Below are 15,676 nucleotides of genomic sequence, written 5' to 3'. Positions count from 1 at the left end.
CCGATTCAACCCTGCTCTTTTCGACAGGCAGGCTATCTTTACGGGTCCAGCCTTGTCGAGAACGTAAAGGGGTGGGTCTCTGAACCTGGGAGACCAGGCTTCGATCCCCCCACACACCCACGCAAGTCGCAGTCCCCAAATATAAGATGGTTGAGAACACCTAGCTGGCATAATTTTCTCCTTCTCACCTTTATTTCGTGGATCCACGACAGCAGTTCTCCTTTGCCCCAGCCTGGCTGTCCTGGCGTCCTTGCAACTGACATTCCCTCCGATTCCCGCCAAAAATCATTATTTCAGGCTTCGCCCGCGAGGGGCGCTGCCCGCGCCCCACCCCCACCATGCCCCACCACAAGCTGTCTGTTTTGTTTACAAGTGGACCAGTTCCTTCTGCTCTCCGGTCAAGTCCTTTGCAAGCTGTCTCATATTGCTGAAAGTCTTTGGCGTCATGGCGCTTTTTCGTTTTTAACATCTTTTTCGTCAGTTAACTATGTGTGGGATATTTTGTTCACTGTTGAGTGCCAACTCCTGTCAGGAAAATCGGTCTGACCATAATGCCCTGGTGAGGTTAAACATGTGGATATTTTGCTGTTTTCTTCTTGTGACAGCTATCAATTCAATCTATTAACCACAGATTTCGGTTTATTTATTCCATATTTACTACAGGAAGCGTGCTTATGCAACCTCAAGAGTCGAGGTCCAGATAGTTTTCAATCTATGACATGTGTGCTTCCATCAAGCCATTCGCTTCAATTTGCTGCTTCAGTTCTGCAAACACAGGGTAAACAGATTTGTTCGCAACCTTATGAAGAAGATGGAAATGTATTATGTTGGAATGGTGATGTTTTCAATGGCGAATATGTAAGTCTTATCGTCTTTCGTCATTCTGCCTCAAATCATTAAATTTTTAGCTTCACAACTGTTGTTATAGTTATTTTATTATTTTTTCAGGTCAATGAAATCCACAGCGATGGTCTAAGTGATACTCAAGTAATATCAAAGTACTTATCTGTTTGTTTGAAACAAGGTCAGCCCTTGTCAGATGTGTTTAACAAAATTGAAGGCCCCTATAGTTTTATTTTCTACGCCAAAGAGGAACAGATCATTTGGTTCGGGAGAGATCCAGCTGGCCGTCACAGCTTGCTATTTGAGGTTGCACAACAACCCCCTAAATTAATACTGACGTCAGTCGGTCATTCCAGTCTGTCAAATTTAAAAGAGGTTCCTGCTATTGGATTATTTGAAGTTGATCTGAATAATACTATAAACAAAGATGGTATGTGTATTTTAGCTCTGAAATTTGCTGCATTACTGAGGAGTAGATTTTTGTGTTCAAGCATTTATGTTCTTCCTTTCCAGAGCTGTGCATTTATCTTCATCCGTGGGAAGAATTAAAGGAAGACCATTTGAAAGATTACTGCCTAGTATTACCTCAAATTCAAATCAAGGCTCCTATTTGTGAACAATATATTTTCAAACCCTCATCAATAAGCCATTTAAAACTAGTTCATGATGCAGGACTGCTCCCCTCATTAAATAACATTCCTATAGAATTTCAAATGGAAGCTCTTTATAATTTAAAAAAATTTGAGCTTAATATGTTAAATGTATTAGCCTCGTTAGAAGCTGCTGTCAAAGTCCGTGTGAACACTAACATAAGACTTTGTCAAGTCTGTGTGGCAGATGTTAATACTCTTAACTCATGTTGTCACACGAAAGTTGCTGTTCTATTTTCTGGTGGTCTAGACTCAGCAATTTTAGCAAAACTTGTTGACAAACATGTGCCAGCAAATGAACCAATTGATCTATTAAATGTTGCATTTGAGAAGAAAGTTTCTTCAAATAATAAGCCTCATGGTAAAAAAAAACCTACTGATGAGGAATATGTTAACACGTTGTCCTTTGGAGATGACTTGTACAATGTCCCTGATCGTATAAGTGGCAGAAAAACCCTCAAGGAGCTACAAAATTTATGTCCAGAACGCAAGTGGAACTTTATTGAGGTATATGACAAAATTTAATCAAAAAATGTGTTATTGTTAGGTTTCATTATTCTTCAGGTTGTATTTGTGAAAGGAACATTTCACCTTTGTTTACTGTCTGCTTGCAGATAAATATTCCTATTGCTGAACTGCAAGAGGAACGGTCAAGTAGCATTGGACACCTGATTCATCCATTGAAAACTGTTTTAGACGATAGTTTAGGCTGTGCTTTATGGTTTGCTGCTCGAGGACAAGGAAAAATATATGAATCCAATGAAATCTATAGATCACCAGCAAGAGTAAGCCAGTCTTATATCTCTCAATATTTTGTTTATTTTTCTTTTTGTTTTTTCATCATGAAAAGAAACTTTGGATTTATTTTGTAGGTAGTTATAACAGGAATGGGTGCTGACGAACAGTTTGGAGGGTACATGCGTCATCGAACTACATTGAAGAATCATGGTTGGGAAGCTCTTGGTGCCCAGCTTCAAATGGAACTGGAAAGGATCCCATCACGAAATCTTGGACGGGATGATCGTGTGATTTCGCATCATGGGAGACAACCTCGGATGCCTTTCTTAGACGAAAATGTGATTCGTCTTGTGAAAGCTCTTCCACCGTGGGATAGGTACCTTTCTGTCTTTATTTCTGTTCCAGTTACCTAGTTGTTGTCAATTTCTTATTACCTCTTACCATTTCTGTGTTTTCTCTAGGTGCTGTCCTAATGATGCGTTGCCATGTGGTGTTGGAGATAAGTTACTCCTGAGACTTGTTGCCTGGCACATTGGACTTAAAGGAGCTGCAGTCTTCCCCAAAAGAGCCTTGCAGTTTGGTTCAAGAATTGCAAATAGCAAGGAAAATGCTGCGCACACATCAGACAGATTATAATATGAGGACTGCTGTTTGGTCCTCTTAAAGGGCCTCTTTGAGGGATTTGACTTTTATTTTTTAAATTAATAATGAGACTGTTTTCAAAATTAATGAATTTTTAATTAAAACAATCACTATAAGTGTACTGAAAACAGTTGTGTGTTCCGATATTTTGTCAATTTTCTTCAGCTCAAAGCATCAACTGTGTATTCATACACACCAAAGAAAACTACTCCTCCAATAGTGATCCAGGTTACTCTTGGTGTTACACCAGCAAACAACCTGTACAGAAAAAGACTGAAATTAACTCCTGAAGGGTCTTAGTCAGATTTAAATTGTATTAACCACTTGGTGAAATGATGCAAAACATTACTGCCATGGGTTTGGTATTTATGCACTTACCCTCGGATTCCTTCTCCTCTGTAGATTATTCCCAGTGTTTCTGCTACTGTTGGGATTTTATTAGACGACAGTCGAGGAATGTCAGGGGACTTGGTGAAAAGCATTATGCGTGTCTTTGCCACATCCAATGGGGTAGTAAGTGCAGCAGAAAAGCCACCTTTGAAATATTATAAAAGAGATCAAAATTAGTTTGAGATTAAATTTGAGGTCTCTTTTTTTATTTTGTGTCTTTGTTTTCTTTTTAAATTCAGACCTGCGATTGCTCCGCATACAGCACCCTCCCATGGTGCTGTTGGCCTCCCGCTCCTTTCTTGCCATTTAGTCTTCAGTATTTCCCAGAGAGGGAACTGGAGGCAGGAGAACGGAACCTCTCTCAATATTGTACTGCCTAGTCCTCGATAAAATCCTAGTATCCCTTCATCCTGCCACAGTTTTATGGTGAGTTGGGCAGCAGATTTTTTTGTGGCAGTTGCTTGTAATCTTTGCTTTACAATTTCTACAGGCACTCGGACGGAACATGCAACCTGGAAATGGTCAACTGTTGTAACAATACAGAGCTTTACATTAGGCAGTTTATGTAATATCAACTCTTACCACTTCTCCTGCTGATGCGCTTAATAGGTGAACAATTGGTTTGAAGTCTTTTCCAACTAAACATCCTAAGTTGTTTTTACAAGTATTGTAGGTGCAGAAAAAAAGGGAAGCTGTAAGAAAGCCATAGGATTAGGATTTCAAGCATTATATTAAGTTTTAAATGGGTGGGCTGACGAAGGATTTTAATTACCACAAGGTACTGAACCGGCGGCTGCTGGAACAATGCCTCGATAAACGTTTTTAAATCCTCCCGATTTCCAAAACCCTTGCTGACTTTGCAACCTGGTTTTTATTGTGTCTAGAGGGAAAAGTGACAGATCAACAGTAAGACCGGCAGCCCCACCAGCCTAGAAAAGATAAGTGTGGTCATTGAAATATGGGCGCTTATACACTAGAATGAAACGTGAAACATGTAATTAACTCAGAGTGTGGTACATACTATGATTGAAGTAGAAAATGGCGGTACTTTCTCCATGGTTTAGTGCGGTTCTCTGTCAATAGAAGTGGATCAAGTACAGTTTTAGAATTGTTTACTTCTATTTGACATGCTGTAGCAGAAAATTTCATGGGAAACCTAACCCCTCTTTGGACACGAATGGCAGTTTTCAGTCTTATAGAGAATAAGTCATGTGACCCAGTATCCTTTTACGTCAATTAAATGAAATTTCTTTGGGATGTTCTTAAACTAAATGAACGTTTCGTAGAAAGGAACAGAGCTTGATAAATTTTCAACTCTTCGGCACTGGTCTGGTTCTGGTTAGCTACGGCGCATTTCAACAAGGCGGTGGTCGTGGCGTCTGCTTGGCGTCTGCTAGGCGTCTGCTCTTGCCATCACCTCGTCTGTTTACTACGTTTCTTCAATCCAAACATTCCAAATTTGTTTCCTCTTGAAAGTATTGGGTAAAGTACTGCTCAGAAAAGTAGTGGAGCGTTTTAACGGACCCAAGTATAAGTGTGTTCTACCTCATAGAACATTGGACAAGGTGAGTCTCAGCAGAATGTTTGAATGAAAATGTCTTCTTCTCACATTTCAACTCCACTAAAAAATCTATCTTATTGTCTTTTTCCTCGCGATTTTTGGCTTCAACCTACCATGTGCGACTTGTTTAGTTTGTTCAAACATTGTTTAAAAACCTTTTCTGGTTCTGACCGTCCTTTGTTGTTGTTTTTGATTTTGCATATTTTATCCTGTATTTTACCAAATTTACCAAAGTATTTTACTTTGGTGTCTTGCAAAGTTTCGTGTCTCTAACATTGTTTTTTTTTTCGTTTTTTTTTTTTTCTCTCTTTTAGTCTAAAGTGTGATTTTATTGTTGTTTCAGAACCTCGGAGTCATTCTTTCCTCATGTGAGGCTTCTAACAAAGGGATCACCTCATACCGAGTTCAGCTTTATAAGGACACCATGGAAGTCCTTCCGAATTATCGTGGAGTGTTCTCTCTCTGTATCTAAATTAAACATTTTTTGAGAAATCAATAAAAAATGTTTTTTACGTGGGAAGAGATTGTTGTTTGGGTAGGAGTAACATTGTTCGAAGCATGGATTCATACTGTTTGCATGACTGTCTTTTTACTTTTCATGACACTGAAGTTGGATGGTATACTGGTCAGATCTTGGTGGGTGATATTTTCTCCACTTTTCGTCGGTAATGCTTTGAGTGCCTATTTCTGTGTGATAGGGTTCATAAGAATGTATCTTGAAGGGCTACGAAAGCATGCTGTTATCAGAACACTCTGGAGTTTGTCATTTATTCTCCTTATGACAATATTTGAGATTTTACTTATCAGGAAGTTGATGGGGCACAACAATCTAGAATATTCTGAAATATTGTCACCCGTGTTCATACTTCTGCAGCTGATTACAGCAAGGACGTGTCGTCTGTATGGATCTTGACTATATCTTTTATGTCTCTCATTTGTTTCATTTCTTCTTGTCCTTTTAATTCCAATCTTGATTGTTAGACTTGATGCCATCATAAGTAGATGACAGTAAATCTGTATGTGAGAGAGAAGTTAAGAGAAGACTGATTTTAAGTTATTTTTGACTTGTTTTCATCTGTGATTTTTTTGGCTGTTTTATTTTTATTATGTTATTTTTGTATTTTAGTTTGAGACTTCTTAAAATACATATTCAGGTTCATGTTCTGTTCATTTTTCCAAAGAGCTTATCTGTTTTATCTTCCAATCATTGTTTTTTACAGTTTGTATCTACCTTTGTAATATACTCCACAATATCAATAGGTACATTTTCCCCCCAAATGTAACAGTGTAGCATTGTGTACAATCAAAATAATTTATAAGGTAGAATTTGCCTGTCTGTCAGTCTTATGATACTATGTAATTTTCTGAAATTAGGGCTCATCTGGTGTTCTTAATAAAATGTTTTATACAGATACTTACTACATTAGAATTAATTTATTCCTATCACTCACATCAAGACCTCATGCGATGATATTATTGGATTGATAAAGTTTCCTCTCTCTCTTTTAATCAAATTTGCACAAGCACAAAATCTATTTTTCTCTAGAAATAATTCGATTTTTCACGAGAACGAAACGAAGGAACACCACACTCTAGACATAAAATTATTGTTCAAGATGACAAATTGCCGGCGAGCTACAGCCGCTCACTGTGCGTGTCACTGGCGTTGTCTTCGTCGGCGTTGTCGCTGTTGTCGTTGGACTCGGCGGCCCCGGCCCTCGTCGACTCGCTGAAGGCCCTCCGGCGGTGCGCGGCCGCGGACGTGTACAGCGGCGACGGCACAGAGGGTCCGCGGCGGCCAGGTAAGGGTGCGGGCGGCGCGGGGGTCCGGCTCGGCCGCCGAAGGGCTGACGGCGAGGGCGCCGCGCCGCTCTGGGAAGTCCGCGGGAACCGCATCCGGGCGGCGACAGCGGCGTCCTGCGGCCCGCTGGGGGGCACTGCCCCAGGCACTGCCCCGGGCACGTAGGCGGGGATGGTCGGCAAGTTGTACCTCAGCGCTTGGCGGCGCAGGGTCTCGCGCGGCGCGGGTGCGACTGGCGGCGCGGGCGGCGCGTCACTCACGTAGGAGATGGTGATCTGCGGGACCGTCGAGCTGATGGAGTAGACGTCGGCGTCGCCGCGGCCGTCCTCCAGGGCGCCGAGGCCGGCCGGCAGCGACGGCGGCTTCTCGTCGGCCTCCTTGTCCGCGCCACCGCCGCCACGGCCCATTACGCCAAGCGTGGGCCAGATGGAGAAGCGCCGCTTTTTGGTCACCTTGGCCGGGCCAAGGTCCCCGGCATCGCCGTCGGCGGGGTCCGGGTCCGTGCACGTCCCCGCGCCCAGGAAGGTCGACAGCCTCCTGGCCGTCGAGCCCCGTCTCCTGGCGGCCGTGGGGCTGGTCAGGGCGACGGGGCTGGGGGTTGGCGTGGGCTCCGCGCTCGACCCGAACGACGGCCAGAAGGACATGCGGCGCCGTCCGGTGGGGGTGGCCGGCGCGGGGCCGCCGTTGGCCGTGGTGCCGGGCGGCGGGGAGCTGGGCCGCAGCGAGAGGCGCCTCTTCTCCGGCTTGCCCGTGTCCAGCAGCCCGGGGAACACCTTGAAGATGGAGTTGGGCTGCGGCTCCTGCGGCTGGTGGGCGAGGCCGGCCGTGCCCAGCTTGCGCGTCTTGCCGTACGACGGCGTGGGAGGCGCCTGCGGCGGCACCGTGGCCTGGACGTCAGCCTGCTGCCGCTGCACCGACTGCAGCACGCGCAGGAACTCGGCCAGCGACGTGTTCTCCAAGGTGGACCGCAGCCGCCTGGAAAAGCCTTGCAAGGCGGCGGGTGGACAGCGCCCGTCCGGAAGGGTCTGTGGCTCGGGGGTGGACAGCAGCCGCGGCCGGAAGCGTTGCTGGCTCGGGGCCGTGGACAGCAGCCGAGGCCGGAAGCGTTGTGGCTCGGGGGTGGACAGCAGCCGAGGCCGGAAGCGTTGTGGCTCGGGGGTGGACAGCAGCCGAGGCCGGAAGCGACCTGACTCGGGGGTGGACGGCAGCCGAGGCCGGAAGCGTTGCGGTGTGGGCGTGGACAGCAGCCGAGGCCTAAAGCGTTGAGGCGCGGGTGCGGACAGAAGACGAGGCCGGAAGCGTTGGGGGGCGAAGGGGCGCGCCACCCCCGCGCAGGGCTCTGGCCGAGGCCGGGACTGGGGTTCAGGTTCCTCCAGCAGGACTGCAGGGGAAGCGAGAATGCAACACAGAGGCAAGCAAACGTACGACGCAGACGAGGCAAACCCTCCAAGCGCGGAAGCGGCACAGGTACAGGTACACGCCATCACAGCCATACTCACTGAAAATGCTGTCGCGGCGCCCGTGGCTGGGATCGAACCCGGGGCCGAGGAGCGACTCGCCCGCCGTGTGCGTGCGGTAGGGGTCGGGGAAGGGCCCGCCGAAGAAGAGCGGCGACACGCCGCTGGACGGGTCGTAGCTGGGGGAGCGCCGCCGCTGGTCCCGCTGGCCCAGGTAGGGGGCGTCGTCGCCGTACCCGTCGGCGTCCTGGTCGTCCTGGTCCGACGTGCCGCCGGGCTGCAGGGAGCGCCGCCGCCGCGCGAAGTCCTTGAGGCGCTGCGGGATGGCCAGGCGCTGCATCAGCCCGCCCACCGACGTCTTGGGCGCGGCCAGCCCCGAACCTGCAGCACCTGCGGACAGGACAGACCGCGTTGCGCCGCGTTCACCTCGACCGCCTGGCGGCTAGGCAGCCCCAGGGGCAGCCCAGCCCATCGCACTCACGCCCATGCCATTACCATTACGGGCTAGACACATGCCCGCCTGCACTGCGAAAAGAGACATGGCCGTCCTTACCCGTCTCCGCCGCGCCGGTGGACAGCGTCCTGGCCCTGCGCTTCTCCTTGCTGCGGGCCTCCTTGTCCAGGTGCCGCTGCTCCTCCAGCTCCTGCAGGCGGTGGAAGTCGTACAGCTCCTGCAGGCGCCGGTCCTGGCGCTGCTGCTTGCGGATCACGGCCTCGGAGCGCCGCCTGGCGAAGCACGCGGCGAAGCACATGGTCATTGCCACCATCGCGCACAGTGGGCCAGAAGACCGGTGGAGGTGGCCAAAACTCTAGACGCGTTTTGAGCTCCAGAGTCGCTGAATGGGACTCGAACCGAGCGAGTGACCCCACCAATGGATTCCTCGTTCGGAGAGCATCCATTGGTGGGGTCACACGTTCGGTTCGAGTCCTGCTTAGCGACTCTGGACCTCAAAACGCGTCTAGAATTTTGGCCGCCTCCCCCACTGTGAGGCGGGGCAAGCGCCGGGAACGCGGTAATGCAAGCTAACGCACGTGCAGTGCCTTCGTGCCTACACTCTAAAGGTGATCCCACCCGGTCGGTCGCAGTCGGAACACCACCAGTCAGCAAGAGCATCGCCCACCAAGAGAAGGACCTGGGATCGATTCCCCCAGGCGCTTGTTTATTTGCCTTCGTTGCCGCTTCCCGTACCAGAGTCTGAGTTTGGGCAAGCATGGACCGTGAGATTCGGTGGCTCAGGGCGCTGAGGTACCGGCCGCCGCGCCCCGATACTTGGGTTCAAATCCCGGCTGGGAATCGATTACATTTTTCACCGTCAGCGCTTTTTTACAGCAGCGTGTAAGATGGGTGGCCTACCCCTCACGGCGCGGCTCTGTAGGAGGAGGGGCCCGCTCTTCCAAACAATCGTGGCAGAGCAAACGCTAGACGTCTGCCTCTAGGTGCAAAAGTGTTCCTGCCGCCGCCGGATCCCACCGCCCAGCGTGTCGGATGGGTGGCCTACCTTGGTGGCGCGGCTCATGTATGGGGCTAGCTTTCCCTCCAGAATGCAAAAGAGTTCCCGCCGTCGGCTCCCACCGTCTGCGACCTATGTGAGATCACCCTAAGGCCTCCATTCATCCGTGACAGCGGTGTGATTGTTGTGCTGGCGTGGACGTGGTGGACGTGGTGGACGCTGCCCGCGGGACAGACCGCCGTGACCCCTCCCCCGCGCGTGCCACGTTTCGCTAGGGCGTCGCAGCCGTTGGGGGCTCCGCGGCAATGCACCACGCTAGTTTTGACCCAGAGGTGAGCAGGGGGAGCAGCAGAGAGCATAGGCCAAAACTTGGGTGGTGCGTGCCCCGGCGCCCTCCACGTCATCGACGTCCCTGCCGTCTTGGTGCGCTGTGCGAGTGCGTCTGTCTGGGCAGCACGGGGCCTACCTATCGACGCTCGGAAAAGACCAGAACGAGACCCAACCGGAGTCCGACGCGGCGACGCTCTCCTCGAGAGGCTCAAGGAAGGGTGGCGTCGCTCAGCGGGCAGGGATGCAGGGTGGTGGGGGTGGAGCGGGGATGCAATTTAATTACGGTGGGGTGGGTGGGGGTGGGTTGGCGTCGCCGCGGCGGCGGCCGGTTGGGCCCGTTCGTCATCTGTGAATCACGACGGTCGGCATTTCCATCGCTTGCCTCATCTGGTTGTTCCTCCTGCAACCGAAACCAGGAACCCTCCGAAAGGCGGTACCAGAGTCACGGAGACGCCAGCCGAGAGAGAAACGAAAGACGGACACGAGTACGACCCGTTTAATCGGCGGTGGCGGCCGCCGAGGCCGAGGCCCAGGCCCAGGCCGCGAACGCGGCGTACCTGTGCTGCCGCGCCCGGATCAGCTCGTGGACGCGCTTGGAGGCGCCGGTGCCGGACCACGTCCACTCGGCGTTGTTGGCGGCGCCGTCCTGGCCGGCCTCGTCCGCCGGCAGCGTCGCGCTGTCGTCGAGGTCGTCGTGGAGGCCGTGGACGCCGTGGCCGTAGCGCGCCTCGGCCAGGGCGTCGTTGGCCGCCGAGAAGGGCGCGAGGCTCTTGGCGCGCTGCCGGGCGCCGCGCCCGAGGCCCTGCTCCTTCCACTCGCTGCTCAGGATGTCGCTGTCCGCGAAGCCCTGGTAGCCGCCGTTCGGCAGCGCCGTGCCCGGTGTCTTGTGCTGGAACGAGTTTTGTTTCTCTTACACGTGGCGAGGCCCTCCGCGAGGCGAACATCCGAGCCCTCTCCATGTACGCGTCCGCTTGCGCGCTGCCGCGCACTCACCACCGTGTTGTAGCACTCGTCGTTGGAGACGGCGCCGCCCCAGTTGACGAGGGCGTTCATGAACTCGTGCAGCAGCTCGGCGGGGTCCAGGCCGGCCTCGGGCACGGTGGCGTCCGCGAAGGTGGCGCGCCGGTCGATCCTGCCGAGCTCGGTCTCGGAGCGGCGGCGCACCAGCAGGCGCCCGGGCAGCACCTCGGACAGGGCGCGCGGCCGGCCCGCCGCCACCCTGGAGGCGCGGCGGTACCCGGCGCCGGGCAGCCCCACCACCACGGGGTACGGGCTGGTGCTCTTGTAGGCCTCGTCCAGCCAGAACAGGTCGGGGCACGACGACCACCGGGCGAATGGCTGCTCCGCCAGGTCGCTGAAGTCGTCGTCGTGGTACACCGGCTGCGGGGGCACACAGAGTGGGGTGAGGCTCGCGACGGCGGGGCGCTGCTGGAGTCCCACAGTGGACACGGCCTACCTTGACCTTGAGCAGGTACAGCTCGTTGAGCACGCGGCGCAGCAGGTGTGGCATCTCGTGCACCATGCCGTGCCACAGCTTGGTCTGCGTGTGCTTGATGCCCTGGGACAGCTTGGCCATCCTCTTGGACCTCATGGCGTCCGTGATGAAGCTCAGCACCATGAAGAGGTAGCCCAGGCCGAACAGCAGCCACAGGATGAGGAACACCTTGTACACGATGTACTCGGGCTTGTGGTTCACCTTCTGGCCTGCAACGCACCGCGCACCGCGTCACACTTTGTCATTGCTCATTTCTCGCACCGGCACGGCGCGGCACGGCGCGGCGCGTCGACGGTCTTGGCACGCACCCGCCACGAAGTCGCCGAAGCCGATGGTGGTGAGGCTGACGAAGGCGTAGTACAGGGACTCGTCGAAGGTCCACCTCTCGAAGTACATGAAGATGAAGGACGGGCACAGCATGAACACGAAGAGCCCCAAGCTGCAGTACAGCATGATGCTCCCCGCCAAGCTCATGCCGTTGTGCTGGTGCATCTTGTACTTGTCCCGAGCGCGCAGGAACTGACCCACAGAGAGAACCGGAAGTGACAACCGAATGCGGAAATGTCCGTGACGTCACGCGATGTGGGGGAAGTACTCACGAAGTGCGCGAAGTAGTCGGCCAGGCTCTTGAGCAGGATGCCGTTCATCGGGATGCCCACGAGCGCGTAGAAAATCATCAGGATCCGGGATAAGGGGGTCGTGGGCGCCAAGTTTCCATATCCTTGGGGACACAGCGCGGACGATTAACAAACCCTTCTTCGCAAAATCTTCCAAACGTACACAGGTCCACTTTTCCTTATCACAAACCAAGGTCCTGCTCTAACGACGTCGCACTTCGGCTTACCTCATCACATCCTTTCGAGAAAGGGGCAGCGAAAATACAAGAGCAGTTTCCGTTAGAATCTTACAATTGCTAGGCAGCTACGGGTAAATGGCCAGTAAGTCAAATGGTGTGTGTTACCTATGGTGCTAACCACTGTTATGACGAAGAACACCGCGTTGTAGAAGTGCCACTTGAAGGGGTCCGCCCTGTCCGGGTCGATGTTGAAGCTCTTCCCGCAGTACTGCTCGAGCTTCGGGATGAGGTCATTCATCGTCTCGCTGTCGTTGATGCTGTCGTTGAGGATCTCTACGAAGAACAGACAGAAAGGAAACTCGTTGCAAGTGGAGCAATCTTTTGGGGGTCGCGCGGCGTGCGGCGCGTGACCTGGGGCATCGCGAGTCGAGCCAAGTCCGCGCCGCGCAGCCAGGCGCTGCCCTGCACCGTCACCTTGCATGTGTCATCGCGCACGTGCCGTCGTCGTCGCGCACCTGCCGCGGCCGGCAACCTCCACTGCCAATTTCGCAACGGCAGCCGACGGAAAAGCCATTCAAGTTCCTCCCGTCCAGCGTCCAGCTCGTCCGGTGAGGTCGCGGGGCGAGTCGCGAGCAAACAAATAATCCCCGGCGCGGCGGCGTGCAGCTGCAGCAGCCTGATTCCGAGAGAAGTTTTCATCGCTGTCTCTCTCGCACTCATGGGGCGTCCCCTATGGGTGCAAGAGAGACAGAGCGACAACAACGGCTCTCGGAATCAGGCTTTGCTGCAGGCGGCGAGGCCGCCGGGGCAGTGAGTCAGGCTCGGCCTGCACTACATGACCTCCCCCAAGACGCCAAGGCACTGCAATGCACTGCAGCGCACCGAGCCCTGTCCGCCGAGCTAGGCAACTTATTAGGTGTGTCACAGTGTCGGCGACAGCCCCAAGGCCCGCAGCCCGCACTCGCGCAGCACATCATGCCGCTTCTTGGAGCCGGTCCACGGCCTGCATGTTGGGCCCATAACTTCGGGTCTGGCGCGGTCTGGCGCGGTCTGGCACGCGGCGGCCGGAAAAGACTGTCCGCCAAGCGAGCTCGCCGATGGAGACATCGCGGCGAGACGAACGGCTCCATTCCGTCGCTCTGTCTCTCTCGCACCCCTCCGCAACTCGACATGAGTGTGAGAGAGACAGAGCGTCGAGGGCAGCACTCGGAATGGAGATGCTGCTGGAAGCGCGAGTGACGCGAGCAAGTAGGCAATCGGCGCACATTCCCGCACGCACACTGCAGGGGCTGCAGGCCTGTTGACACGGTTGCCTATCTCAGCCTTGACTCTCGGCCTGGCTGGCCGAGCCAGAAAAGGCAACAGACCCACCCCCGGCGGACACGCCCTTGCTTCGCGTCCTGGCTGCTGGAGGAGGAGCGCGTTCAAGTCTCCTGTAGACTGATGATTTCGAGAGTCGCTTTCGTCACGCTGTCTCCCTTGCACTCACGGGGTGTCCCGGCGCGAGAGAGACAGAACGACAGAACAACGAAACTAACTCTCGCGCCGCCGTGCAGCCGGCACCCCCATTTACGGGTCACGTGGCCACACCCACCCACGGTCCGCGCGGCCCGTGCCATGAGCTCCAGCACGGCTCCAGGACGCGGCCAGCAGACTGATTCCGAGAGTCGTCGCTCTGTCTCTCTCGCACCTGCACTGTACGCTCCACGAGTGCGAGAGAGACGGAGCGACGAAATCGACTCTCGGAATGAGTCTGCAGACGCCGCGGTGCGGGCGCACGGGGGCGCCGACCTTCCCCAACGTCTGTCTGGCGCGGCCGCACTTCGTTCCGCGGGCCGCACCGGGGCGCCGCGGCGTGGCGGCGCGGCGTGGCCAGGCCCGTTAGCGGCCAGCCCGTCCAGCCACGCGTCCAGCCGCGGGGCTGGGCCGCCAGACTCCGGTTTGAGGATGACGTCACCGCCGACGGCGCCGACGGCCCGACAGGTTCATTCAGCGGGTCACGCGGTGCGCGACCGGCCGCTCAATGGGCAACGCCGTGTTTCTGAAGATCAGTTGGCCGCTCTGTCTCTCTCGCACCCTTACGGAGGGCCCCACGAGTGCGACAGAGACAGAGCGACGAAAGCACTCTGGCGGTGGAGCACGTACTGTAGATGAGCTCCTCGTCGTGGCGGTCCTGCGCGTGCTGCGCGATCTCCTTGGCCTGCTCGATGTAGTGGAAGACGGCCGCGCCCAGCAAGAGGTAGCAGGCGAACAGCAGCAGCAGCACCAGGAACTGCTTGCCCGACATGGTGGCGGTGGTAGCGGCTGCGGCGCCGGCAGCGGGGGCGGAAGCACAGGCGCTGGGGCAGGCGGGGCAGGCCGCGAGGCAGGCGGCGGGGCTGCAAACAGGGCAGCAGTGCAGTCAGGTCATTCCCTGCCGACAAGAACATTCTGCGCAATCCTATTGGAGCTCACATTGGCTGGGGTGGCCGAGAGATGAGATGCGTCCTGCCCCTTCATCAGGGTCCGGCGATCGACTACACTTTGAGCCCTTTCCCTGGCTGGCCCATGACCCGCATTATTTACACGTATTGCGTAGGGCAACTCTGACAGAGGGCGTCCGGGATTAGGCGGCCAACACGACGACGACGGCGTCCTTCGCTAATCCACGTCGCCAAAGTCATCCGCCCTCTCCAAATCATCTTGGCGGCGAGATAGGACCCCTGTGCTTCCTCGTCCGACTGGCCCGGCCCGGCCCGAAGGCCCGAAGGCCCGAAACTCGTAAGGATTTTACGGCGCCGCGACGACGGGGTGCCGCCCTTGAGGAGGCTCCGGGCGCGCCGGGGACTCCGCCGTCGAGGAAACGAGTCCAGGACGCGGACGACTCCGCGCGAGACTTGTGGCAGGGACTCAACGGAACGCTGCTGCTCCTCCCCTCCGCCATTTCTCGTTCTCGCCCGGGCAATCCTTCATCGGCGGCGCTGTGGTGCTAATTAACTTCCTGTGGCCCAGAGGGGGGGGGGGGGGGTCACCTGAGAGGGCGGCGGGCCGAAAGCAGACAAGCCGCAGCGCGCCGACCGCAGCCACTGTGCGCTTGACGCGCTTGACGCGCTTCACGGCGCGGCCCGCGGTAACGTCGCGCAGGACATGTTTGTGGGCGGCGTGGCGGCGTGGCGGCCGCGTGCCCGTCGTGACGGCACACTGTCATTCGCTTTTCGGACAGAGATTCAAACCGGGAACCTTGCGCTCCGCGAGCGGGGGCGTTACCCCCGGAGCCACGGCGTTGGCGACGCTGCACGCGTACGCGACAGATCTCCTTTCCCGTCCGCCTCCCGGACAACACCGGACACGCGGTGGCGGCGTGGCGGCCAACCGGCCGGCGTGCCCTTTGAGGCAGGAATGCAACGCGCAGTGTCCACCACACTCGGCACTCTCGGCGCGGCGGCCGTGGCACGGACGCGGACGAGGCTTCGGACGAGGCTGAGCGGAATAAACAGACTCGTTCAAAACGCGGCGCGCGTTCCGTCCACGCGAAAATCAGCG

General features: G+C 54.9%; 4 protein-coding genes across 5 annotated transcripts; 2 read left to right on the top strand and 2 right to left on the bottom strand.

Annotated features, from left to right (window-relative positions):
- The first annotated feature begins 352 nt into the window (after positions 1-352).
- On the top strand, positions 353-3,012 carry LOC117653327 (asparagine synthetase domain-containing protein 1). Its single transcript, XM_034398943.1, has 7 exons — positions 353-559; positions 664-858; positions 949-1,273; positions 1,357-2,000; positions 2,108-2,278; positions 2,366-2,607; positions 2,693-3,012. Exons 1-7 carry the CDS (start codon positions 488-490, stop codon positions 2,865-2,867), a joined length of 1,824 nt encoding a protein of 607 aa, XP_034254834.1. The 5' UTR covers positions 353-487; the 3' UTR covers positions 2,868-3,012.
- On the bottom strand, positions 2,948-4,565 carry LOC117653328 (S-adenosylmethionine mitochondrial carrier protein-like). 2 transcript variants are annotated; one of them, XM_034398945.1, is made up of 7 exons: positions 4,425-4,565; positions 4,285-4,336; positions 4,036-4,192; positions 3,846-3,955; positions 3,505-3,775; positions 3,252-3,408; positions 2,948-3,131 (listed from the first exon to the last, which is right to left on the bottom strand). In XM_034398945.1, exons 2-7 carry the CDS (start codon positions 4,318-4,320, stop codon positions 3,035-3,037), a joined length of 828 nt encoding a protein of 275 aa, XP_034254836.1. In that variant the 5' UTR covers positions 4,321-4,336; positions 4,425-4,565; the 3' UTR covers positions 2,948-3,034. The 2 variants fall into 2 exon arrangements, with proteins under 2 accessions (XP_034254836.1, XP_034254835.1); XM_034398944.1 differs by having other exon boundaries at positions 4,285-4,426.
- A 121-nt stretch (positions 4,566-4,686) lies between these two features.
- On the top strand, positions 4,687-6,245 carry LOC117653329 (transmembrane protein 203). Its single transcript, XM_034398946.1, has 2 exons — positions 4,687-4,828; positions 5,168-6,245. Exon 2 carries the CDS (start codon positions 5,327-5,329, stop codon positions 5,735-5,737), a length of 411 nt encoding a protein of 136 aa, XP_034254837.1. The 5' UTR covers positions 4,687-4,828; positions 5,168-5,326; the 3' UTR covers positions 5,738-6,245.
- LOC117653210 lies at positions 6,237-15,134 on the bottom strand. The gene is made up of 11 exons (XM_034398712.1): positions 14,609-15,134; positions 14,300-14,532; positions 12,320-12,487; positions 11,958-12,079; positions 11,667-11,877; positions 11,320-11,567; positions 10,857-11,243; positions 10,421-10,752; positions 8,636-8,808; positions 8,125-8,472; positions 6,237-8,006 (listed from the first exon to the last, which is right to left on the bottom strand). The coding sequence occupies exons 2-11, from the start codon at positions 14,439-14,441 to the stop codon at positions 6,460-6,462; spliced, it is 3,678 nt and encodes a 1,225-aa protein (XP_034254603.1). The 5' UTR covers positions 14,442-14,532; positions 14,609-15,134; the 3' UTR covers positions 6,237-6,459.
- Between the last annotated feature and the right edge of the window lie 542 nt (positions 15,135-15,676).

This window comes from Thrips palmi, unplaced genomic scaffold (assembly GCF_012932325.1).
Source record: "Thrips palmi isolate BJ-2018 unplaced genomic scaffold, TpBJ-2018v1 HiC_scaffold_8, whole genome shotgun sequence".
NCBI classification, from domain to species: Eukaryota; Metazoa; Arthropoda; class Insecta; order Thysanoptera; family Thripidae; genus Thrips; species Thrips palmi.
This window is presented reverse-complemented; position numbering and strand designations above follow the sequence as displayed.

Bases quoted from the DNA above. Each gene is read 5' to 3' on its own strand.
- LOC117653327 (XM_034398943.1), top strand. From the start codon at position 488: ATGTGTGGGATATTTTGTTCACTGTTGAGTGCCAACTCCTGTCAGGAA. The intron at 2,279-2,365 runs GTAAGCCAGTCT...TTTATTTTGTAG, and splicing joins TCTATAGATCACCAGCAAGA to GTAGTTATAACAGGAATGGG. The intron at 2,608-2,692 runs GTACCTTTCTGT...TGTTTTCTCTAG, and splicing joins GCTCTTCCACCGTGGGATAG to GTGCTGTCCTAATGATGCGT.
- LOC117653328 (XM_034398945.1), bottom strand. From the start codon at position 4,320: ATGGAGAAAGTACCGCCATTTTCTACTTCAATCATA. The intron at 3,956-4,035 runs GTAATTAAAATC...GCTTTCTTACAG, and splicing joins CGCCGGTTCAGTACCTTGTG to CTTCCCTTTTTTTCTGCACC. The intron at 3,132-3,251 runs GTAAGTGCATAA...TTTTCTGTACAG, and splicing joins AGAGGAGAAGGAATCCGAGG to GTTGTTTGCTGGTGTAACAC.
- LOC117653329 (XM_034398946.1), top strand. From the start codon at position 5,327: ATGTTTTTTACGTGGGAAGAGATTGTTGTTTGGGTAGGAGTAACATTG.
- LOC117653210 (XM_034398712.1), bottom strand. From the start codon at position 14,441: ATGTCGGGCAAGCAGTTCCTGGTGCTGCTGCTGCTGTTCGCCTGCTAC. The intron at 12,488-14,299 runs GTACGTGCTCCA...TGTTCTTCGTAG, and splicing joins CGACGAGGAGCTCATCTACA to AGATCCTCAACGACAGCATC. The intron at 12,080-12,319 runs GTAACACACACC...TGTGTCCCCAAG, and splicing joins AACAGTGGTTAGCACCATAG to GATATGGAAACTTGGCGCCC.